General features: G+C 38.1%; 1 protein-coding gene across 1 annotated transcript; it reads right to left on the bottom strand.

The window, feature by feature from the left end:
• Positions 1-2,334: 2,334 nt before the first annotated feature.
• LOC117093711 (zinc finger protein 737-like) lies at positions 2,335-24,551 on the bottom strand. The gene is given in 6 exon segments (XM_033229220.1): positions 2,335-4,296; positions 4,298-5,069; positions 5,072-6,361; positions 18,031-18,126; positions 19,249-19,375; positions 24,358-24,551. Coding segments are annotated over 6 exon segments (2,652 nt in total). The 5' UTR covers positions 24,541-24,551; the 3' UTR covers positions 2,335-4,112.
• Between the last annotated feature and the right edge of the window lie 1,158 nt (positions 24,552-25,709).

Raw genomic sequence — 25,709 nt, 5'->3', positions numbered from 1 at the left:
CAGGTAGATCATGAGGTCAGGAGTTTGAGATCAGTCTGGCCAACATAATGAAATCCTGTCTCTACTAAAAATACAAAAATTAGTCAGGCGTGGTGGCACACACCTGTAATCACAGCTACTAAAATGGCTGAGGCATGAGAATTGCTTGAACCCAGGAGGTGGAGGTTGCGGTGAGCCTAGATCACACCACTGCACTCAGCCTGGGTGACACAGCAAGATTCCATCTTGAAAAAATAAAAAGTCTTTCTGCTGCTTTTGTTATCTACATAAACAAAGATATCAACTGGATATAATAATTATTTTCCAGTTTTATTCACTATAAATCTTAACATCTGTTTTTCTCGCTCATTTTTCCTGTATGCACCATTTTATACATTCACACACACATAGAACAATATAAATATATCCAATTATTCAATTTTGGTTGAATATTCGTGAAAATAAGTGTTAAAAATCTTTTTTTTTTGTTTGTTTGAAGAGGGGTTTTACTGTTGTACTCAAGAGTGTTGTTTCTGGAGACAAAGTTGCCTGTGCTTTAATAGGGCGATTCCAGGGAGAATCCAAATCATAAGGTGTAATATTTTACATTGATAAATTGAATACAAAGCAGTAAGTATAAATTGCTTTCAGGATTTTCAAATGTTTAGTTTTGTTAGTCACCTAATTAGTTTTGTTGTAATAATTGATCTTCTGAAAATATGTACAAACTTGTACTCACACAAAAACACTCACTTCATAGTTTTCATACACCTAAGGTTTATCTTCAGAGTAATATGGGTATATTTAACTCTATGTAAATTAAAACTAAAAGTCTTCATGCTTGCAGGCAGAGACCATACATTCAAAGAAAGCTATATAACAAATTTATTAATAAATTTTCAGGACTCAGAAATATATGGACTTTGTTTCTATTTCTTCTTTTTTTTTTTTTTTTAAGATGGAGGCTCACTCTGTCAGCCATGCTGGAGTACAGTGGCGCGATCTCGACTCACTGCAACCTCCACCTCCCAGGTTTGAACAGTTCTCCTGCCTCAGCTTCCAGGCATGAACCACCATGCCTGGCTAATTTTTGTATTTTCAGTAGAGACAGGGTTTCACCATGTTGGCCAGGCTGGTCCTAAACTCCTAGCCTCAAGCATTCCATCTGCCTTGGCCTCCCAAAGTGGTGGAATTACAGGCGTGAGCCATTGCACATGGACGTATTTTATTTATATTTTTGTATAATTATTGTGACCATAAAAAAACCTGTAGTAACAATTTAATTTTACATTTTAAAATAAATAAAAGCATATAATTACACTGTTGGTAATACAAAAGATAAATGCTAGAGGTTATGGATACCATATTTACCCTAATGTAATTACTACATATTGTAGGCCTGAGTCAAAAGATGCCATATAAGGCAAAAATATGTACACATACTATATAACCACAAATATAAATAACAAATTTCAATAAGAAAAAAGAAGGCCGGGCGCGGTGGCTCAAGCCTGTAATCCCAGCACTCTGGGAGGCCGAGACGGGCAGATCACGAGGTCAGGAGATCGAGACCATCCTGGCTAACACGGTGAAACCCGTCTCTACTAAAAATACAAAAAATTAGCCGGGCGAGGTGGCGGACGCCTGTAGTCCCAGCTACTCGGGAGGCTGAGGCAGGAGAATGGCGTGAACCCGGGAGGCGGAGGTTGCAGTGAGCTGAGATCCAGCCACTGCACTCCAGCCTGGGCAACAGAGCGAGACTCCGTCTCAAAAAAAAAAAAAAGTAAAAATTTAATCTGTGGAAACAATATTCTTTAACTCATTTGCAGTTTAAAGCCATTGGCAAAGTGATTACTAGAGATGTTATTCCACTATATAACAAATCATATATTGCTACCATCTTGTAGCCGCACCCTTGAGTAAGGTGGGATAAAGTTAGTGGCATGACAATGCTTCATTAAAGGCACAATAGTTTTAACATGGTTAAAAAATAATAAAATTAACTTCACACTTTTTTTTTTTTTTGCGGGGGTGGGAGCACAGAGTTTTGTTCTTGTTGCCCAGTCTGGAGTGCAATGGCATGATCTGGGCTCACCACAACCTCCATCTCCCTAGTTAAAGCAATTCTCCTGCCTCAGCCTCCTGAGTAGCTGGGATTACAGGCATGCACCACCATGGCTGGCTAAAAATTTTAATAGAGACGGGGTTTCTCCATGTTGGCCAGGCTGGTCTCAAATTCACCACCTCAGGTGATCCACCCACCTCGACCTCCCAAAGTACTGGGATTTCAGGCATCGAGCCCAGCCCTAACAATTTTTAAATGTACTGTATTTTATTACATAAAAGTACAATTAGTAAAACAATATACTAATTTATTTTAACATACTTTCAACTATTTCTTTGTGACACTATAATGTAGAAAAGTATTGCTCTGAACATTTACCTTATACATTACTTAATAGAGGTTTACTACAAAGAACCTCTCCACTTATATTTTCATTATGCATCTTATATTTTAATGTTCTTACTCTTTTATAGAAAACGTCATAATGTCCAAGTAATTTTTAAATATGTCTAATATCTCTGATGTAGAAGCAATTGATCACTTGCTTTCACATGTGAATAGGAATAAAATAACAGCATAATTTGAAAGCTGTATTACATCACTATTCAGTTTTCAAAAAATTTTAAGCAAGTATACTTTCAATGTAATTACAATGCTTCCAAAAATCTCTTTTTAAAGTTACATACAAATCATTTATCTAAAAACTGTAGTTGTGGATTAGTTTTTATACTCGTCAGTGCCTTAGTTATTCTACTGTAGATTCTGATATTTATATACATTCTATTTCGAATTAAATGTTTTTATATTTACTGCATCTGCAAAACTATATTTTAGTATAAACTCTGGTGTTTTCTAAGATGTAGTTTCTGGGGGAAAAAAAAGTGTTTCTAAATGTATTACATTTACAGGACTCATCTCCAATATAAATTTCCTGATGTGGAACAAACTTAAGCAACTGCTTCAGGGTTTTCCTCTAGTACAAAATGTGTGCAATAAGATCTCTGATATAAGTAAATGTGCTATAACCCCCTTTATAGTTGTAATAGTTGTCTTCATATTTCTTCAGTTTAAAGGCTTATACTTTCTGAAATATTTTTTGACAGTAATTACACTCAATGCTTTTATTAAAAGAAACCTTTTTATATTAAGATATGAGTAGGAGTTAATGGGTTTTCCATATTCCTTATATTTGTACAATTTTTCTCAAGGATAATAGCTTTCTTGTGAAATAAGGTGTAAGTACTGATTAAAAGTTTTGCCACATTCTTCACACTTGTAGGAGTTTTGCCAGTATGAGTTATCTTACCCACAAGCAAGTGTGGCCACCATATAAAGGCTCTGTCACATTTTATGTATTTCTAGGGTTTCACACCAGAATAATTATTGTTATGTATAGAGAAGTTGGAGGGGTTGGTAAAAGCACTGTCACATTTTTTAGGTTTGTGGAGTTCCTCTTCAGCATGAATTATCACCAAGTCTCTTAAGAATTCAGAAATGGTGGCCAGGCATCATGGTTCATGCCTGTAATCCCAGCACTTTAGGAGGCCAAAGTGAGTGGATCACCTGAGGTCAGGAGTTTGAGACCACCCAGGCAAACATGGTAAAATTGCATCTCTACTAAAAATACAAAAATTAGCTGGGCATGATGGTAGGCACTTGTAATCTCAGCTACTAGAAAAGCTGAGGCAGAAGGATGACTTGAATTCAGGAGGCGGAGGTTGCAGTGAGCCAAGATCGTGGCACTGTATTCCAGCTTGGGTGACAAGCATGAAACTTCATCTCAAAAAAAAAAAAAAAAAAAAAAATTGATTGAAAACTTGTTATAGGCTTTGCCACATTCTTCAGGGGCCACATTCTTTAAGGTTTCTGTCCAATATGAATTATGTGTAATAAGGGTTGAGAACTCCCTCTTTGTCACATTCTTTATATTTGTAGGGTTTATGTTCCATATAAATTCTCATATTTAGTAAAAGTTGATAGCTGGTTAAAAACTTTCCCACATTCATCAAACTCATAGGGTTTCTCTCCAGTATGAATTATCTTATGTCTAGTAAGGGCAGAGGAGTGTTTAAGGCTTTGCCACATTTTCATATTTGTAGGGATTCTCTCCCATATGAATTATCTCATGTCTTCTAAGGTTTGAGGATGAAATAAAGGCTTTGCCACATTTATTGCACTTGTATGGTTTCCCTCCAATATGAATTTTCTTATGTGAAAAAAGGGTTGTGGGATGGTTAAAAGCTTTGCCACACTTCACATTTGTAGGGTTTCTCTCCAGTATGAATTATCTTATGTCTAGTAAGCATAGAGGAGTACTTAAAGCCTTTGCCACATTCTTCACATTTGTAGGGTTTCTCTCCAGTATGAATTCTCTTATGTGTAGTAAGGTGTGAGGACCAGTTGAAGGCTTTGCCACATTCTTCACATTTGTAGGGTTTCTCTCCAATATGAATTATTTTATGTGTAGAAAGGGAAGAAAGGTACTTAAAGGTTTTGCCACATTCTTCACATTCATAGGGTTTCTCCCCAGTATGAATTCTCTTATGTATAGTAAGGATAGAGGAGCGTTTAAAGGCCTTGCCACATTCTTCACATTTGTAGGGTTTCTCTCCAGTGTGAATTTTCTTATGTGTAGTAAGGTTAGAGGAGCGGTTAAAGGCTTTGCCACAGTCTTCACATTTGTAGGGTTTCTCTCCAGTATGAATTATCTTATGTGTAGTAAGGTGTGCAGACTGGTTAAAGGCTTTTCCACATTTTTTACATTTGTATGGTTTCTCTCCAGTATGAATTATCTTATGTGTAGTGAGGTTTGAGGACTGCTTAAAGGCTTTGCCACATTCTTCACATTTGTAGAGTTTCTCTCCAATATGAATTATTTTATGTGTAGAAAGGGAAGAAAGGTACTTAAAGGTTTTGCCACATTCTTCACATTTATAGGGTTTCTCCCCAGTATGAATTCTCTTATGTATAGTAAGGATAGAGGAGCGTTTAAAGGCCTTGCCACATTCTTCACATTTGTAGGGTTCTCTCCAGTGTGAATTTTCTTATGTGTAGTAAGGTTAGAGGAGCGGTTAAAGGCTTTGCCACAGTCTTCACATTTGTAGGGCTTCTCTCCAGTATGAATTATCTTATGTGTAGTAAGAATAGAGGACCGACTGAAGGCTTTGCCACATTCTTCACATTTGTAGGGTTTCTCTCCAGTATGAATTCTCTTATGTTTAGAAAGGGGAGAGGAGCGCTTAAACACTTTGCCACATTCTTCACATTTGTAAGGCTTCTTTCCAGTATGAATTATCTTATGTGCAGTAAGGGAACAGGAGTACTTAAAGGCTTCACCACATTCATCACATTTGTAGGGTTTCTCTCCAGTATGAATTCTCTTATGTTTAGTAACAGTAGATGAGTCATTAAAGGCTTTGCCACATTCTTCACATTTGTAGGGTTTATCTCCAGTATGAATTATTTTATGTGTAGAAAGGGAAGAAAGGTACTTAAAGGTTTTGCCACATTCTTTACATTCATAGGGTTTCTCCCCAGTATGAATTCTCTTATGTGTAGTAACAGTAGATGAGTCATTAAAGGCTTTGCCACATTCTTCACATTTGTAGGGTTTATCTCCAGTATGAATTATTTTATGTGTAGAAAGGGAAGAAAGGTACTTAAAGGTTTTGCCACATTCTTTACATTCATAGGGTTTCTCCCCAGTATGAATTCTCTTATGTGTAGTAAGGACAGAGGAGCGCTTAAAGGCCTTGCCACATTCTTCACATTTGTAGGGTTTCTCTCCAGTGTGAATTTTCTTATGCGTAGTAAGGTTAGAGGAGCGGTTAAAGGCTTTGCCACAGTCTTCACATTTGTACCATTTCTCTCCAGTATGAATTATCTTATGTGTAGTAAGCTGTGAGGACCAGTTGAAGGCTTTTCCACATTCTATACATTTGTATGGTTTCTCTCCAGTACGAATTTTCTTATGTGTATTAAGGATTGAGGACAGGTTAAAAGCTTTGCCACATTCTATACATTTTAAAGCTTTTTTTCCAGTATGTCTTGTCTTATGTCTGTTTGTATTTGAAAATTGATGACAGACTTTCCCATATTTATCACATTGAAATATTTTGCTCTGGATAGTTGTCAAACGTTGGTTAAGTCCGCTATAACCTCTTTTGTGCACCTTACACTCATCCACACCTTCACAGGCTTTTTTAAACTGTAAATTGTCATGTCCATATTTTTCATATCTTCTCAGTATCAGTTTTTGGAAAGAATCTTTTATGCTCTGCTCTGGCCAAAGGTCTTGGGTAAAATGAGAAGACAAAACTAAAAGAAACCATAAAAACACATTACTTCAATTGCTAGACTCAGATAAATATACTTTACAAATCAAACCTACACAAGTATACATACTACATAAGCAAGATGACATAGTAAAATATCACAAGCTGTAATTTCTTCCTGGACATATAAATTTAACCAAAGCATACTGCCCAAAATACATTTGTAAAAAATTTATAATTAAGTGTGTGAAGGGCCCCAGGTGAGCACAATGCAGAGTCACATAGAATAAAAAGAAAAGTCCGCTACTTATACCCAACAGAGCTCTTCCTGCTCTCCAGTATAACATTGTGCCTTTAAAAGTAAATTGTTGGTCAGGAATGATGGCTCATGCCAGTAATTTCAGCACATTGGGAGGTTGACATGGGTTGGTCATGAGGTCAGGAGTTCAAAGGGAGCCTGGCCAAGATGATGAGACCCTGTCTCTACTAAAACTACAAAAAATTAGAAAGGTGTGGTGGCAGGCACTTGTAATCTCAGCTACGCAGGAGGGTGAGGCAGAATATTGTTTGAACTCAGGAGGCAGAGGTTGCAGTGAGCCGACATCATGCCACTGCACTCCAACCTGGGTGACAGAGTGAGACTCTCTAATGGCAGATATTGTAGTGACCACGATCATGCCTCTGAATTCCAGCATAGGTAACAGGGTGAGACTCTCTCTCTCTCTCTCTCTCACACACACACACACAAATGTAAATTGCCAAATCCTGGTTTCTTTTTTAAAAAACAAGAAAAATATTGGCACATACATCTTTATTTTTGGCTTTTAGGGGTTTTTCTAGACACTGGTAAATGTCTCCCATGACATAAAATGCTGAAGGAAATGGTGATATAAGTTGGATTAGCAGTTTGAGTCTGCTGCATCTAAAGACAAATGTTACAGAAGCAGAGATACTGCCCTACACCAAAAAGGGAATAGGTATAGCAAGTAATTACTGACTATTAGGAAGAAATATGAATAAGCCAATTTAACTAAACAATAAACACAAAATTTTAGACAAGACACATCCTAAAAACGTATTTGAGAAATTCCCAAAATCTCTAGCCATGACAACTGATTTCAGACTATGTCAGGATAGTTATATTTTAAAGATTCTAACAGGTAGCTTTTTGTTAATGTCCAAATCTTGGATAGTTATATTTTAAAGATTCTAACAGGTAGCTTTTTGTTAATGTCCAAATCTCAAAGATTACAGTGAATACAAAATATTAGAGCAACATGGCCCCATCAGTGAGTGAAGATTATACCTCTGCACTCCAGCCTGGGCAACAGAGGAAGACTGTTTGAAAAATACAATAAAATAGGGCCAGCATGGTGGCTCATGCCTGTAATCCCAGCACTTTGGGAGGTTGAGGTGAGTGGATCATTTGAGGTCAGGAGTTCAAGATTAGCCTGGCCAACATGGTGAAACCTTATATGTACTAAAAATACATAAAATTAGCCGAGTGTGGTTGCAGGCACCTATAATCCCAGCTACTTGAGAGGCTGAGGCAAGAGAATTGCTTGAACCTGGGAGATGGAGGTTGCAGTGAACAAAGATCACACAACTGCACTCCAGCCATGGTGACAGAGAGAGACTCCGTCTCAGAAAAATAAATAAATAAATAAATAAATAAATAAGTTGAATATTCAGCAAGTTAAGTAGGAACACAGACAACTACCAAAGATCAGAAAAATGAGAATAACAACCAGAAACATTTAAATAGCAAAAAACAAAAACTGTGGATATAAAAAATATTTAAAAACTGGAAAATTTCTTTAAAAATGAGGTAAACATGAGAAAGCTGAATAAACAAACTAGGATACACACAAAGATATTTATAACAAACATACATATAAAAAAATTTCAAAAATCACGGATTAGAGAATTTTGGGAGCTATAAGATAAAAATGATGTGTCATTTATAAGCATAGTCTCATGAGATAACAAGTCAATTTAGAAAAATATTTTTTGCAGGTGAGAAGGAAACTGTGATATTGTTAAAGTTAAAATAATAATAATAATAAAAAAAGCTGTCAAGTGAGAATAATACCATCACCTCAATTGTACTACCAAATAAAAATAAGTACTTCCAAAATAACCAAATCCTGAGAACCTACATTGGCACTGCACATGCCCTATATATCAAAGATACTGAAAGGAGTTTCTTCCACTGAAAACAACATAATGCAAGAAAACAACACATAATCATAGAAAATATGTAACTTTCTGGGAAAGATATGAACATACACAAAAATGGAATTTCTTAACATTACCATAATGGTGCAGAAAACATTTTTAATTATTAATTAAAAAAACAAATTATTATAAACATCTGTTAATGAATATACAAACATAAAAAATATGATTAGCCAAATCAATAACAAAGTGAAGGCAGATGTAATGATGAAAATATTTTGTATGAAACTTAAGTTGATTTTTTACCACATTTAAATATATTGTTGGATCTTTTAGAGGTCTTATGTAAACTCAGAAGGTATCACTCAGAAAATGTCTGTACAGATACACAAAAGAAAAAAAGAAACTGAAAGCATGTCAATACAAAAATTAAAAAAAAAAGAAAAAGAAAATGAGAGACAAAGACACAAGAATCAAAACAATAAAATAACTTGTTTTTCTTTTGCAGAAAACTATTTAAATATATATATAATTATCTCTCCAATTAAGAGACACACTTTAAATAAAAAGGATTATTAAAAATTTTTAAAATCAAGATTCAACTTGCCTTTTTACAAGAGTCAGTTGAGATCTAATGATAAAAAAAGACTGAAAGTGGCAAGATGGAAGTAGAAATTTCATGTAAATATTAACCAAATGAGAGCAGAAGGGCTCAAAATAATATTACACAAGCTACATCTTAACTAAGAAACTGTCATATTTTATAAAACGTACTTTAAGTCAAAACTTCAAGAAGACAAAGAAGGCATTAAACAATATATGCATTCTTTCACTGGGAATCTATGACAAATTTGTTTATACATGTGTGTATTTGCATGTATGCATCTCATATTAGAGTTTCAAATAAAGCAAATACAAAATTGAATACACACAGACAGCAATATAACTATAGTAGGATATTTCAATCCTTCATTTTCTGTAATAATAATAAAACAAGACAGAATATTAATAAGGGAACAGAGGACTAGAAGGCAGTAAAAAACCATTATTTCTAATGAAGATAAAGAGAACACTCCTCCACAACATCAGGATACACAGCCTTCTCAATAGCTCATAGAGAATTCTCCTATATAGACCACCTCTTAGACCAAAAATGAAGCCTTAACACATTTTTTAAAACTGAAATTTTATAGACTACTTTCTATGACAAAAATGGAATTACAGGGTAAAACAATAATATAAATAATTGATAAATTTACAAATATATAGAAATGATAAAACACGCTCTTGAGCATGCACTTGTTCAAAAAAATGAGCTGTGTGCAGTGGCTCACACCTGTAATCCCAGCACTTTGGGAAGCCGACGTGGGTGAATTTAACTCCATCTCAAAAACAAACAATTGAAAAAGAAATAATTAATATTGTGAAGATGTCTGTACTGCTCAATTTAATCTACAGATTTAATGCAATGTTCTTCAAATGTCTCATTGCATTTTTGAAGAAATACAAACAACAAATCCAAAAGTATGTGGAATCTAAAGAAATAACAAACTACCCAACAATCTACAAAAAAAGGAACAATGTTGGAGGCATTACCATTTCTGATTTCAAAACACATCAAAAAGCTACAGAATTAAAATAATTTGTTATGACTAAAAAGTTGAAAAAGTAGACTAATGAAACAGAAGGTAGCACATTCATTAACTTTTGCATAATTATTGCAGCATTGTTACTGAAAGGTAATAGGTAAAAGCAATGCAAATTTCTGTCACCAAATCATTCAGTAGATACAAAAATACAGAACTCTCATTAAGCTATTTAATGAAATGAAATGTAATCTTAGGACTTTGGACGTCCACGGTGGGCCAATTACTTGATCCCACAAGTTCAAGATCAGCCTGGGCAACATGGCAAAACTCTGTCTCTACAAAAAATACAAAAAAAGCTAGCTGGGTGTGCGGGCAAATTCATGTAACCCAGCTACTTAAGAGGCTGAATGGAGAGGATCATCTGATTTTGGGAGGTTCAAGCAGCCGTGAGCCATGCAAATACGCCTGGTTGACAGAGTGAGACCCTATCTCAAAAATACATGAGGCCAGGCACAGTGGCTGACACGTCTAATCCCAACACTTTGGGAGGCCAACGCAGGCAGATTACCTGAGGTCAGGAGTTCAAGATGAGCCTGGCCATCACGGGAAAACCCCATCTCTACTAAAATACAAGAAATTATCCAGGTGTGGTGGCATGCGCCTGTAATCCCAGCTACTTGGGAGGCTGAGGCAGAAGAATCACTTGAACCCAGGAGGTGAAGGTTGCAGTGAGTTGAGATTGCACCATTGTACTCCAGCCTGGGTAACGAGAGCGAAACGCTATCTCAAAAAATAAAATAAATAAATAAATAAATATATAAGTAAATAAAATTATATTAAAAAAAAGATATAGAATGCCTGAGTGGTTTTTTTTAAAAAGCATATACTATGCTCCCTACAAGAGACTCATTTTAGCATTGAGTCAAATAGGCTGAAAGTAACAGAATGAAAAAAAGTTATATTCCATGAAAATAGTAACAATTAAGATAATCATAATTATATTAGACAGAATATGCTTTAAGTCAACTACTACCATGGGACAATGATTGATATTATATTATGATAAAGTAAATTGATTTAGCAGGAATCTAAAATATTTATCTATCTATATGTATACGGGTATATAGCATCAAGGCTCCAAAATATATAAGCAAATATTGACAAAAGTGAAGGGGGACACATAGCAACATAATAATTGTAGACATCAAAAACCCATTTGCAATAATAAACAGAAAATTCAGACAAAAAATAAGAGAAAACTGAGACAATATTATAGACCATATTAATTATTTTGCATATAGAGGAATACTTGAGAGTGCATAATTTATAAAGAAAAAAGGTTTATTTGGCTCACAGCTCATCAGACTGTACAAGAAGTACATGTCAGCATCTGCTTCTAATGAGGATTTCAAGAAGCTTAAAATCATGGTGGAAGGTAAGAAGTAACTGGATACATTATATGATAAGACACAGAGCAAGTGTGAGGTGAAGAAGCCATATTCTTTTAATGAACCAGCTCCTATTTGAATTGATAGAGTCTAATCTTTTTGGTTACCAAGAGTAGGTACCAAGCCATTCATGAGAAATTCACCCCCATGACCCAAACATGTCCCACCAGGTCCCATATCCAACACTGAGGATTTATATTGCAGTTTGATGTTTGGACAACAGGGACATCCAAACCATATTATAGACCAACTAGGCTTCACAGACACATAAAAAACTCTCCCGTCAAAACCAAGATAATACACAATATTCTTATTTGCATCTGTTATATTCTGTTAGGACACATACCAAGCTTTATTAAATTTAAAAATACCTACTGGGTGTCATGGCTCTTGCCTATAATCCTAACACTTTGGGAGATCCACTGAGGCCAAAAGTTTGAGACCAGCCTGGGCAAAACAGTGAGGTCCTAACACTAAAAACAAGCAACCAATTAGCCAGACGTGGTAGTACATGTCTACAGTCCTAGCTACTCAAAAAACTGAGGTGAAATAATAATCACTTGAGCCCAGGAGGCTGAGGCTACAGTGAGCCACAATTATGCCACTGCACTGCAGCCTGGGTGACGATAAGATCTTGTCTCAAAACAACAACCAATCACTTTAAGAATACTAAAATTATACACTGTGTGTTTTCTAACAAAAACTGAATGAAACTAGGAATTAAAAGCAAAAGTCAAACTGGCAAATTCACAAATATGTGAATATGGATCACACTCTTCAACATACTCTTGCTCAGGGGACAAAAAAAATTATTTTTATTATTATTATTATTTTGAGATAGAGTCTTGCTCTGTTGCCCAGGCTGGAGCGCAGTGGCGTGATCTCTGCTCACTGCAAGCTCCACCTCCCAGGTTCACGTCATTCTCCTGCCTCAGCCTCCTGAGTAGCTGGGACTATAGGTGCCTGCCACCATGCCCGGCTAATTTTTTGTATTTTTAGTAGAGATGGGGTTTCACCGTGTTAACCAGGATGGTCTCGATCTGCTGAACTCGTGATCCACCCACCAAAGGAAGGAAGGAAGGAAGGAAACAAACCACACATAAAAAAAATGCAACACAGGACCTGGAAGATAATTGAAAATCCATGTATTTTGTACCAGTATTCAAAAAAGCCAAAAGGCTGAACCACCCAGATATCTCTTGATTTATAAACACATCAAAAAATGTAACATATACATACAATGGAATATTATTCCACTTTAAAAAGAATAATCTTATCACATTTTAAGATGAACATTGAGAATATTATGTCACCTGAATTAATCCAGTAACAAAATTATGGATATTGTATGATTCCACTTATGTGAGATATCTTAAGTAGTCAAAATCATGAAAGCAGAAAATGGAAGGTTTGTCTGTCAAGGGCTGGAGAGAGCTAAAATGAGCAGTTGGTACTTAATGGGCATTGAGGTTTAGTTTTACAAGATGTAAAGTTTCTAGAAGTATTTTGCATAACAAGGCGAATATAATTAACATGCCTGAAATGAACAGCTTTTTTTTTGAGACAGGGTCTCACTCTGTCACCCAAGCTAAAGTGTAGTGGCACAATTTTGACTCCCCCTCAATCTCCCAAGTAGCTGGAACCACAGCTGCAAACCACCATGCCTGGCTATTATTACATTTTTTTTATAGTGGAGAGTCTCCATATGCTCCCCAGGCTGTTTGAGCTCCAGGGATCCTCCTGTCTTGGCCTCCCAAAATCCTAGGATTACAGATCCGAGCCACCACCACGCCTGGCTCTGAAATGTAAACTTCAACAGATTTAAGATGGTGAATTTTATGTTATGTGTTTTTAAGACAATTTTTTTTAAAGAAAAACTGAGAAAAAACCAGAATTATATATTTTTTTGAAAATTACCTTCAAATCACAAAAGTGTTTCTCTCACAAAAGGAAATATATATTAACAATTAAACACATGGTAAAAATAAGACTATTTCCATGAGTACTCACTTAGACAAGATAAAACTACCATGGAAAATAAGCTAAGAAAGAATATAAGATAAGCCATGACTAAAATTGGGGTCATATTTATAGATAAACAGACATACATATGTAATCTAATTGTGATAGATATGCATAATTTATCTTTTTTTTTTTTTTTTTGAGATGGAGTCTCGCTCTGTCGCCCAGGCTGGAGTGCAGTGACGCGATCTCGGCTCATTGCAAGCTCCACCTCCTGGGTTTACGCCATTCTCCTGCCTCAACCTCCCGAGTAGCTGGGATTACAGGTGCCCACCACCTCGCCTGGCTAGTTTTTTGTATTTTTTAGTAGAGACGGGGTTTCACCAGGTTAGCCAGGATGGTCTTGATCTCCTGACCTTGTGATCCGCCCGTCTCGGCCTCCCAAAGTGCTGGGATTACAGGCTTGAGCCACCGCGCCTGGCCCATAATTTATCTCTTAAACCTCAAATTGACTTAAAATGTACAAGTAGAATTGCAAATTATCTAAAGTTATAATATATTAAGTAAAACCAAAACACCCAATAAACTAACGTTAAGAAACCTACACTGAGGACAGGCACAGTGGATCACAACTGTAATCCCAGCACTTTGGGAGGCTGAGGCACGCAAATCACGAGGTCAGCAGTTCCAGACCAGACTGGCCAATGTCGTGAAACCCCGTCTCTGCTAAAAATGCAAAAATTAGCCAGGCGTGGTGGCACACACTAGTAGTCCCAGCCACTCAGGCGGTCAAGGCAGAAGAATAGCTTGAGCCCTCCAGGAAGAGGTTGCAGTGAGCCAAGATCACACCACTGCACTCTAGCCTGGGTGACAGAGCAAGACTCTGTTTCAAAAAAAAAAAAAAGAAAGAAAAGAAAAAAACACTACACTGAAAAAAAGCACACTAATATAAAACTTCAAAACAATAATAAAAGAAATGTTTACTCATAAAATCTAGTATGCAACATTAATGTATCATTAAAAAAATTGTCAGGCCGTGTGCGGTGGCTCACAACTAGACCAGTTTGGCCAACTTGGTGAAGCCCCGTCTCTACTAAAAATACAAAAATTAGCCAGGAGTGGTGACACATGCTTGTAACTCCACCACTTGAGAGACTGAGGCATGAGAATTGATTGAACCCAGAAGGCGGAAGTTGCACTGTGCCACGATCACACCACTGCACCCCAGGCTGGGTGACGGAGCATGACTCCATCTCAAAAAAAAAAAAAAAAAAGTTTCTAGATAACTGAAATATTTAACTACTAGTGTATACTCACTAACTGCAGGTATTTTGAATCATTGGCATGCACTGTGTGGCAGTAAAATTTTGGAGAATATGCGGTATAAATAGAAGATTCTAATGAGAAACTTTAAAAAATAGCATTTAAAAGAAACTACTTTTAATATTTTAAATATATGGTATTATTACACAAAATGAAACTGCTATAATCCAACTTTAGAAGCAAAGAGCAGCCTTACATTGTTAAATAAAAAAATATATAATTTGCAGAATAGGGTTAGGCCCTCTGATACGTAAAACAAATATTGAGCCGGGCGCGGTGGCTCAAGCCTGTAATCCCAGCACTTTGGGAGGCCGAGACGGGCGGATCACGAGGTCAGGAGTTCGAGACCATCCTGGCTAACACGGTGAAACCCCGTCTCTACTAAAAATACAAAAAACTAGCCGGGCGAGGTGGCGGGCGCCTGTAGTCCCAGCTACTCCGGAGGCTGAGGCAGGAGAATGGCGTAAAACCCGGGAGGCGGAGCTTGCAGTGAGCTGAGATCCGGCCACTGCACTTCAGCCTGGGCGACAGAGCGAGACTCTGTCTCAAAAAAAAAAAAAAAAAATTGAGAAATAAACTACATTATTATTTATATATAGGCTAAAAAAGTAGATGAAAATCCTTTAATTCCTTTTTGCCTGCAGCAAACTTAAATTTATAAGTAAATATTTTAGTAAATATGAGTCCCTATGAATTATCTAATTTACTTCAGGCACACCATGCAAATTCTAACATATTGTCCCAAATATCTGAATCAAAATTTACAGACAAATCTGAAAGAGAAAATAGAAAGTAAAAATGTATAGGGAAAGTGACATCAGTAAGAGGAAAAGATTAAAATTCCCATTTTCATATTCCCTTACAGCAAAAAAAGTCAGCCCTCTCTGACAAAAATGCTTTTATGAGAGAACCAGGCATTCTAGCTCACATCTGTAATGACAGCTACATGGTACATTAAGGCTGGAGAACTGCTTCAGGCCAGGATTTTGAGAACAGCCTGGGTTATGTAGCAAGACACCATCTCCAAAATAAGCACCTCTAAGAGAGATTTGAGATCCTGCTAAAGCTTAAGATTGAGAAGTGTTCTATTCAGAAGGTAGGCCCTTAGTCAGGTGGGAAACTACAGGACCCCTATTCATGGCTATGCAATGCACCAGGATAGGGTTTACCCAACTTGGTCCCACTGAGAATTCTGAACTTACTCTGTAACCAACCCAAACTCCTCCCAGCCAGTCTGGTAGAGGTCCTGCCATTCCAGAGATCTGGAGGAAGGCACCCATTTACAACAATGTAGGCAGGCCTGCAGACCGTGGCCTTTACTGAGGTCCCTGAAGCAGTTCTATGACAGTTTCAGTTACCTGAGCCACAGTTTATGGTCAGTTCTGCCCATGCAGAAATCCACGCAATTGGGCAGGGTGTGGTGCCTGTAATTCCAGCACTTTGGAGGACTGAGGTGGGTGGATAGCCTGAGGTCAGAAGTTCAAGACCAGCGTGACCAAAATGGAGAAACTCCTTCTTTACTAAAAATACAAAATTACCCAGGCGTGGTGGTGCATGCCTGTATTTGCAGCTACTTGGGAGGCTGAGGCAGGAGAATCGCTGGAACCCAGGAGGCAGAGGTTGTGGTGAGACGAGATCGCACCATTGCACTCCATCTTGGGCAACAGGAGCAAAACTACATCTCAAAAAGAAAAGAAAACAAAACAAAACAAAAAAGAAACCCACACCGTTCCCTGAGGAAATGCTTCTAAAATCAGTTTATGAAAACTCGAAGAGGTGTTTGCTCCATCAAATTCAGACACCAATACAAAACTATATTGTGCCCACTGTCAATGCTTCTCTTTGAATGCAGTACTGGAAGTATGTGGCGGAAGAATTATTCACAGAAATAAAAAAATCCATCCAGGTGCAGTGGCTCATGGCTGTAATCCCAAGATTTTGGGAGGCAGAGGCGGGCATATCATCTGAAGTCAGGGGTTGGAGACCAGCCTTGCCAACAGCGTGAAACCCCATCTCTACCAAAAAATACAAAAAATTAGTTGGGTGTTATAGTGAGTACCTGTAATCCCAGCTACTCAGGAGGCTAAGGCAGGAGAACCGCTTGAACCCAAGAGGCGAAGGTTGCAGTGAGTCAAAATCACACCACTGCACTTTAGCCTGGGCAAAAAGAGTGAAATCCTCTTTCAAAAGAAAAAAAAAGAAATAAAAAAATCCATTGAAATTGAAGAAAAATAAGTCAAAAGTTGCTGTTTGTTGATCACACAATCTTATATTTAAAAAACCACAAACAGTACATTAAAACCTGTCTAAACTAATAAATACACTCAGTAAATTAGCAAAATATAAAATTAAGCACACAAGTATATGTATGGTTTCTTACACTTAAAACAAAGTATCTGATGAGGAAGAAAAAATCTTATTTAATGTAGCATTAAATAAATTTCTGAGAAAAAATTAACTAAGGAGGTAAAAAAATTTACAATAAAAAAAGTTAGAAAATCAAAATTAATTTTAAAATATTTTATGTCTATGGATTGAAAGAATAAATTTTATTAAAGTGTCATATTATCCAAAGTGATCTATAGATTCAATAGTCTTCCTATCAAAATTGCAGTTTTTTTTTTTTTTAAGTAATGGAAAATACAATTCTAAAGTTTACATGAAACTAAAATAAACTTCAAATAGTCAAAGCAATCTTAAGGAAAAAGAACAAAGCAGGATAATTTCAAACTATATTTCAAGACTGTATAGTAATAAAAATAGAATGGACCGTGCACAAAAATGGACAAAAAAATGCAACAGAAACTACTACTCTCACACATTTCAGACCTGATGCAAAAATAGAACTAAAAAATAGTTTTAGTTTCTCAAAATAAGTCAGATATTTGTGTGTCCCCAAAACAATGAAAAATCAGCCAGATTGTGCAGTCTCTTATATGCCATGAAGACGACTTTGGCTCTCACTGTGAACACGAAGGAAGCTCACCAAAAGAAAAGAATTTTTAGAGAATTTAAAAGCATAAGACAATATGCCCCTTTGTAAGAGCAAAATTTAAAAAAGAAAAAAAAGAAAAAAAAAAAAAAAAAAACAGCTGCCCAGGAAGTTCCTTTGGAACACAGCTTCCCGAATCACACCTTAAGAACTGGCTTTCTCTTTGACCTTGGGCCTCTTATCCGTGTTGTCTGTTGTATTCACTTTCACTCGCACCTACCTGGAGGCTTGACTACCATCTCATGTCTCTTCACAGTCAAAGGTTTTTTTCCTTGCTCCAGACGGGTGATGAGGTCTGGCTTTGAGACAATAATACCTGTTTTATTAAAAATAAATAACATGAATCTTGCTCATATTCTCCAATTACAAGCTAGTAATGTGCTCAGGAAAGATGATGTGATAAAATATTTTAGTAAATTAATACCAAAATACAAATTTGTAACAGAAATTTCTAAATATTTAGAAAATACTTTCAATTTGCCTGGTGCGGTGGCTCACTCCTGTAATCTCAGCATCTTGGGAGGCCAAGGCAGGCGGATCATGAGGTCAGGAGTTCAAGATCAGCCTGGTCAGCATGGTGAAACCCCATCTCTACTAAAAATACAAAAAGTAGCCGAGCATGGTGATATGCACCTGTAGTCCCAGGTACTCAGGGGGCTGAGGCTGAAGAATTGCTTGAACCTGGGAGGTGGATGTTGCAGTAAGCCCAGATTGCACCACTGCATTCCAGCTTGGGTGACAGAGCGAGACTCTGTCTCAAAAAAAAAAAACTTTCAATTTGTAGGTTTCCTAATTTTACTAGCTGGTACTACTGAATCAAAAATTGGTGGCGACAATTAGATTTTCAGGTGGAAGCTACAATATTTTATGTCAGTAAATTTCTGGAATTACCACTAATTTAGAGTGAAGAACAAAACTCAGAAATGTGGAAAGTTTGTATTAAGATGAAATATCTTGAAGAAATTTTTTTATTTTCTTTCTTTCTTTTTCTTTTTCTTCCTCAAGACAGAATCTTGCTCTGTCACCCAGGCTGCAGTGCAATGGCATGATCTCGACTCACTGCAACCTTCATCTCCTAAGTTCAAGCGATTCTCCTGCCTCACCCTCCTGAGTAGCTGGTATTACAGGTGCGTGCCACAGCCCCCAACTAATTTTTTGTACTTTTATTAGAGAGACGGTGTTTCACCATGTTAGCCAGGCTGCTCTCGAACTCCTGCCCTGAGGTAATCCCCGAGCCTCACCCTCCCAAATTGCTGGGATTACAGGCATGAGGCACTGAAGTAATTCTTTTCTAAATGAACAAATTCTGAAGATTTTCTTGAAAAACTGGATCTGAAACTCTTTTATAAAAAGAATAAATTACTAAAAGACATTCCACAAAAAAGAGAAATAAAACATTTTGTGTATATTATGAATTATGTACTAAAGTTTTTCTCACCAAGGAAGACCAGGTTTCTGTAGTTCTCTAACATCACATTCCTATATAAATTCCGCTGTGCAATGTCCAGGCAATGCCACTCCTCCAGAGAGAATTCTATGGCCACATCTCTAAATTGCAATGGCCCCTGAAACACACACATGCACACATTTTCACCGAGTGATTAGGGGTGGAATTTTTAATTTGACTTAAGGTGAAATGAGAGAGTGAATACACTGGTTCTGACTTACAGGATTGATTAAAATTATCCAATAAAATAATTTTCAACACAGAAATATTCTCTAAAGTATTCTGCAACTCTGAGAAAAAAGAGGAGCATAAGATCCACATCAGTTCATGTATTTTTATAGATAATAAAGTATAAAATTAAAGGCATGAACACAACATGTACATTTTTGAATACATATTTATATCATATGGAATGAGTTGTGAATATTTTTCAGATGAGAAATACATGTTGAGTTAGAAGGCACCTCTCAAATTTTAGTATGTATAATAAGGTGAAGACCCTGTTATGCAGGGTTTTTTTCCAGAAGATCTGGAATAAAGTCTGATTTTTTTGAATTTCTAACAAGCTCACCAATAATGTCAATGTTTTTGGCCCAAGAAGGACATTTTGTCAGATATCCAGTAAGTGGAAGAGTCTGTGTTTTTTCCAGTTTTTCTGGCCTGTAAACAAAGATAAGAGCCTTCATTTTCCAAAGAAAAATACGTAGAAAAAAAAGAAAAAAGAGCAGCTACCAGATTAAATATGATTGTTTATGCACATCAGCAGCATAACGAAACTTAATAATGAAGAGAAAAATAATTAGCTATATAGTAAAAAAAAAAAAAAAAATCGTCAGAGAGCTATTTAAGCAAGTGAATCATTAACCATTAACTGCACTAGGACAAATTTTCATGATGTCCTAATGCACACAGAAGAACACAGTATCACTGTTGAAATATTCCTTCTTTAAAAAAGCAAATAAAATCTGAATTTAATCAAAAAGAATCATCAGTTTTATGCAAACCTCAAAATGCAGACACCACCTATGTTCTGTAGTTTCTAGTAGTAATTTTAAGTAGGCTACATTTAGCACCCTAGAGAGTAGGTATCTCCTAACAATTTTTTTCAGAATTTCTGGGTAATAAATGCCATCACATTTAAATGAGCAATTTTTTTTTTTTTTGAGACAAAGTCTCACTCTTGTCCCCTAGGCTAGGGTGCAATGGCACGATCTCAGTTCACTGCAACCTCCACCTCCCTGGTTCAAGTAGTTCTCCTGCCTCAGCCTCCCAAGTAGCTGGGATTACAGGCACCTACCATCACACCAGGCTAATTTTTGTATTTTTAGTAGAGACGGGGTTCCACCATGTTGGCCAGGTTGGTATCGAACTCCTGACCTCAGGTGATCTGCCCGCCTCGACCTCACAAAGTGCTGGGATTACAGGCGTAAGCCACCGCACCTGACCTAAATAAGCAATTTCTTAATCCTGTTCAGCATACAGCTAACAGAACACACGAATGGAGCCTCAACATTATATTTTCTCCACCTTTACTAAGGACCACAGTTTTCCCCAATAGAAATGCTGAGTATCCACATCTTTCCATGTTCAACAGCCACAAAGGGAACATTTTTAATATTGCAGATCATAAATTCTTGTTGATAAATCTGCATGGCATATAAGAAGTTATTCTGTACAGAATGTAGAGAAGGCTCTGGGATACAGGAAAGAAATACTTTTCAGAGACCCTTGACTATCATAAGAATTTTAAGAAGTACTTAAACCAAACTCCTTAGGGAGGAAAAACACAAGTAGAGAAATAAAGGTTTTCAAGTACTAAACGCATGGCATTCCAGGAGGCAGAGTGGACACAGCTTTTCAGCTGAGGCATGTTTACCTGAAGAAAATCCTTTTTTTTTTTTTTCTATCTCCTCCTTCTATAGAATCCTTCTCAGACGAGATTCTCTGGACAAATTACAACGGCGTCTTGAGAATATGCCTTTAAAGGTGTCAGTACCACGTTTACCTGCTAGCATGACATCAACTGGCAGAATAAAAAAAATCCACTCATTTCTGTCCTTTAAAACAGAAGAGATTCAGGAACAATGAGCTGCTCCATGAAGATGAAAATAGAAGTTTCTCCTTTCCTGTCCTCAGGTGCCCTCCCCTGCCACAGACACCAGCAATTTCTGCTACAGTAATGGAAATATGTACGAACTACCAGTCCCTTCCAAATCCAAACAGAATAGGCCCTATGACCACCACCTAAGGTGGAACTTAACTCTCATGAATGTATTTTGGACATCTGCAGGGGAGGCGCCCCAGAAAAAACTGAGTATGTAATAACATCCAGTTGCAGGCTTAATATTAGCCTTAGCTTGGAGTCACTAGGTTCAAGCTTTAATTTCCATGTCAGAATTAGTCACTTGGTTTTTGAAACTAAGTGTTTGAAAAATCCAGGGAAATTACTCAAACGCAGTGTTTACATAAGGGAAGGAAATTTTAAGGTTCTTACATTCTTTTGTTTTTTGAGATACAGTCTTGCTCCGTGCCCCAGGCTAGAAAGATCTCAGCTCACTGCAACCTCCACCTCCCGGGTTCAAGACATTCTTGTGCCTCAGCTTCCCAAGTAGCTGGGAATACAGGCATATGCCACCACACCTGGCTAATTTTTGTATTTAGTAGAGATGGGGTTTCAGCATGTTGGCAGGCTGGTCTCAAACTCCTGACCTCAAGTAATGAACCTGCCTAGGCCTCCCAAAGTGCTGAGATTACAGGCATGAGCCACTGCACCTGGCTAAGATGCTTGCATTTTATACCTCCATAAGAAAAAACATATATATCTACTTCTTTCAGACAATATATGTATTATTTTATTATTTATCTTAAAAGTAATGAAGTAGGCCGGGCACGGTGGCTCATGCCTGTAATCCCAACACTTTGGAAGGCCGAGGTGGGTGGATCACAAGGTCAGAAGATTGAGAACATTTTGGCCAACATGGTGAAACCCTGTCTTTACTAAAAATACAAAAAAATTGGCTGGGCGTGGTGGTGCACACCTGTAATCCCAGCTACTTGGGAGGCTGAGGCAGGAGAACTGCTTGAACCTGGGAGGCAGAGATTGTGTGAGCCGAGATCACGCCACTGCACTCCAACCTGGTGACAGAGTGAGATTCTGTTTCAAAAAAATAAGTAAACAAATAAAATAATGTAGTAAAAAATTAGTTATATGGGAACTCTTCTAGAAGGTACCATGTTTCATCACTTATAATTTAGCACTTAACTCAGAACTCAAGAAAAAAGGATATAGAACTGAGATATTCACTGTCGCAAATTTACCCTGCAAAAAGAGGAACGAATGTGTTGATGAATCTATGTAACTCATCAACTATCTACCACAGTTTCCTGTGGAAATACATTCATTGTCTACAGCCAAAATGGAAGAGAGATTTTCCCTATTTTTTTCCTTGGTAACTAGGATTCCTGGGAAACATGGTGAAACCTCGTCTCTACTAAAAATACAAAAATTTGGCCGGGCGCGGTGGCTCAAGCCTGTAATCCCAGCACTTTGGGAGGCCGAGGCGGGCGGATCACGAGGTCAGGAGATCGAGACCATCCTGGCTAACACGGTGAAACCCCGTCTCTATTAAAAATACAAAAAACTAGCCGGGCGAGGTGGCGGGCGCCTGTAGTCCCAGCTACTCGGGAGGCTGAGGCAGGAGAATGGCGTAAACCCGGGAGGCGGAGCTTGCAGTGAGCTGAGATCCGGCCACTGGACTCCAGCCTGGGCGACAGAGCGAGACTCCGTCTCAAAAAAAAAAAAAAAAGAAAAGAAAAAAAATAAAAATACAAAAATTAGCTGGGAGTGGTGGTGCGTGCCTGTAGTCCCAACTACTAGAGAGGCTGAAGCTGGGGAATCGCTTGAACCCAAGAGGTGGAGGTTGCAGTGAGCTGAGAGAGCAAGACTCTGTCTCAAAAAATAATAATAATAATAATAATTAATTGAGGAACATGGGGTACACTTGAGGCCCTGCTTGGGACACATGTGAAAAATGCCAGGGAAAATCAGTCCCCTGTGGGATGTGAAAATAACTGAGTGGCAGGCAACTAGACTGAAGAGGCTCTAGTCCCCGGATTTCTATTTCTAAAAAAAAAAAAAAAATCTAAGCTCAAGTGCATTTTTTGGTAAATTACTACATTAGGGGAAACAAAATTCAGGCTTAAGCAACTATAAACTGCCAATTAAGCTCAATTACATAACCAGGAAATTTCCACCTTGATTGTACAACTTAAGAAACTACATTACTAAACCTAATAAATTACTGAATTTGGTTTTCTTCCTCATGTATTTCACAAATGTCTCTTCTTCAAGCCTCTCCATGGACTACAAACTACAAACTGTAGCTGGGTGCTCTACAATTCTTGAATCACTCTGATTAAATTGTTTGACATTTTTGCAGTGACTCCCATAATTTTTTTTTTTTTTTTAGACAAGAGTCTTGCTCCGTCGCCCAGGCTGGAGTGAAATCACAGCTCACTGCAACCTCCGCCTCCCGGGTTCAAGCGATTCTCTCACTTCGGCCTCCCGAGAAGCTGGGACTACAGACATTCGCCATCACACTCAGCTAATTTTTGTACTTTTAGTGGACAAGGGGTTTCCCCATTTTGGGTCAGGCTTGGTCTTCAACTCCTGACCTCAACTGATCCGCCCGCCTCGGCTGCACTTTGACCAAGCCCGGCCCCATACAATTGCAATAGCAGAAAAGACAAACTGTGAACCCCACAGATCAAAGTTCTTCCCATTTATGAACCCGTACCGAGAGTCAGGATTCTTCCTTGACACCCTCCAGTGGTCCCTGCACAATCTGGGAGAGACGCGGCACTGCGGGTGCAGAGCTGCCCACAGAGCGCTCCAGGCCAGGGGCACAATCACTGCGCAGGGAAGCGACATGACGCCCGGGGCCAGGTTGTCAGCGTAGCCGCCATCTTATGGCTGAACGGGACTGAGGTGGAGCTGGGTAAGGAGAATTCGGGGTGCAGATTGTGGAGCTGACTGCGGGGAGGCCTGAGTACTGCCACAGCCTCTTCCCCTCTATCCGGACGCTAGACCGGCACTCTCACCATTTCTAGGCTTCCAGGGGGTCCCGGCGTCTTAGCTGTGGATCTCCCAATACCTGCAGGATACAGGGCCACACAGCCTGGGCCTCTAGGAGCAGAGGACACAGAGCAGTGAAGACGAGACGTGGAGCTCCAGCGGCAGCAAGAGACAACGGCCCCGCCAAACCCGAAAGCCTTACGGTTCATTCCAGCTGCCAAACCCGGAAGCCTTACGGTTCATTCCAGCTGCGTGCCCTATTGGTCGGTTTCCAGCCCGGCGTCCCTGATTGGATAATGTTTAAGGCCCCGCCCCCTCAGGCCCTGAGTGACAGAAGATGTGATCAGATGCTGGGCGGAGTGAAGAAAGAGTGACAGTCTAAGCTGCAGCCTTTTCAGGCAGGGCTTCTTTCCTGAGCTGAGCCAGGCTCACCCCAGAGTATGGGAAAATTCTATTTCTTCTTTATCGTCTCTCTTGTTGAATGTATTCAAAGGTGAACAGAGTATTTTTGCTATCATGTTAATAATACATAAAATTTTTGTTCAAGAAAAAATCAACTTTTACTTGGTAATAGTGTATTAACTATTAAAGCTAATTTTAATAAAATCTTATAAATAAATCAAATATGTCATTTTTGACCACTCCAGATTTACATATTTTTGTAATCCTTGTAATTTTTTTATCTATCTATATTTTATTTTTATCCACATTCTTTTTATTTTTTCAATTTGAAACAACCTTTTAAGTAATTTCAAACTGCTATAGGAGGTAGAAAGAAATCATTTAGGGGCAGGCACAGATAGCTCATGCCAGTAATCTCAACACTTTGGGAGGCCAAGGTGGGCGGATCACTTGAGGTCAGGAGTTCAAGACCAGCCTGGCCAACATGGTGAACCCCCATCTCTACTCATAATATAAAAAATTAGCTGGGTGTGGTGGTGTACATCTGTAGTCCCAGCTACTCTGAAGGCTGAGGCAGGAGAATCACTTGAACTCATGAGGCGAAGGTTGTGTAACGGCCCAAGGGGTTCATTTTGCCCTTTGCTTAGACAGAGCCGATTCAGCAAGACAGGGGAATTTGTGGAGGAAAAGTTAAATGTTAAATTTGAACTCAATTGAATGTGGACACAAACAATTGCCACCAAGTCCCAGAACAGGTCCTGTAGAGCCCCTCATGTGTTCATCCAGCCCTGTATCAAAGAAATATCTATTTCAATCTATTCCTATACATTTGTTGTTGAAAAGCGATAGACAATCACAAAAACAAGTTCACCTTTTTGTGTTCCTTGAGGCAGGTCATGAATGGCCCTCTTCGCTGGGCCTTATGCCACACAACTCTTACAAAATAACTCTTACAAAAGAGCTAGGGTCCCAGACC

The sequence above is a fragment of the Trachypithecus francoisi genome, unplaced genomic scaffold (assembly GCF_009764315.1).
Source record: "Trachypithecus francoisi isolate TF-2019V2 unplaced genomic scaffold, Tfra_2.0 Lachesis_group12, whole genome shotgun sequence".
Taxonomy (NCBI): Eukaryota; Metazoa; Chordata; class Mammalia; order Primates; family Cercopithecidae; genus Trachypithecus; species Trachypithecus francoisi.
The sequence above is the reverse complement of the archived record's forward strand: the minus strand, read 5'-3'. Positions and strand labels throughout refer to the sequence as shown.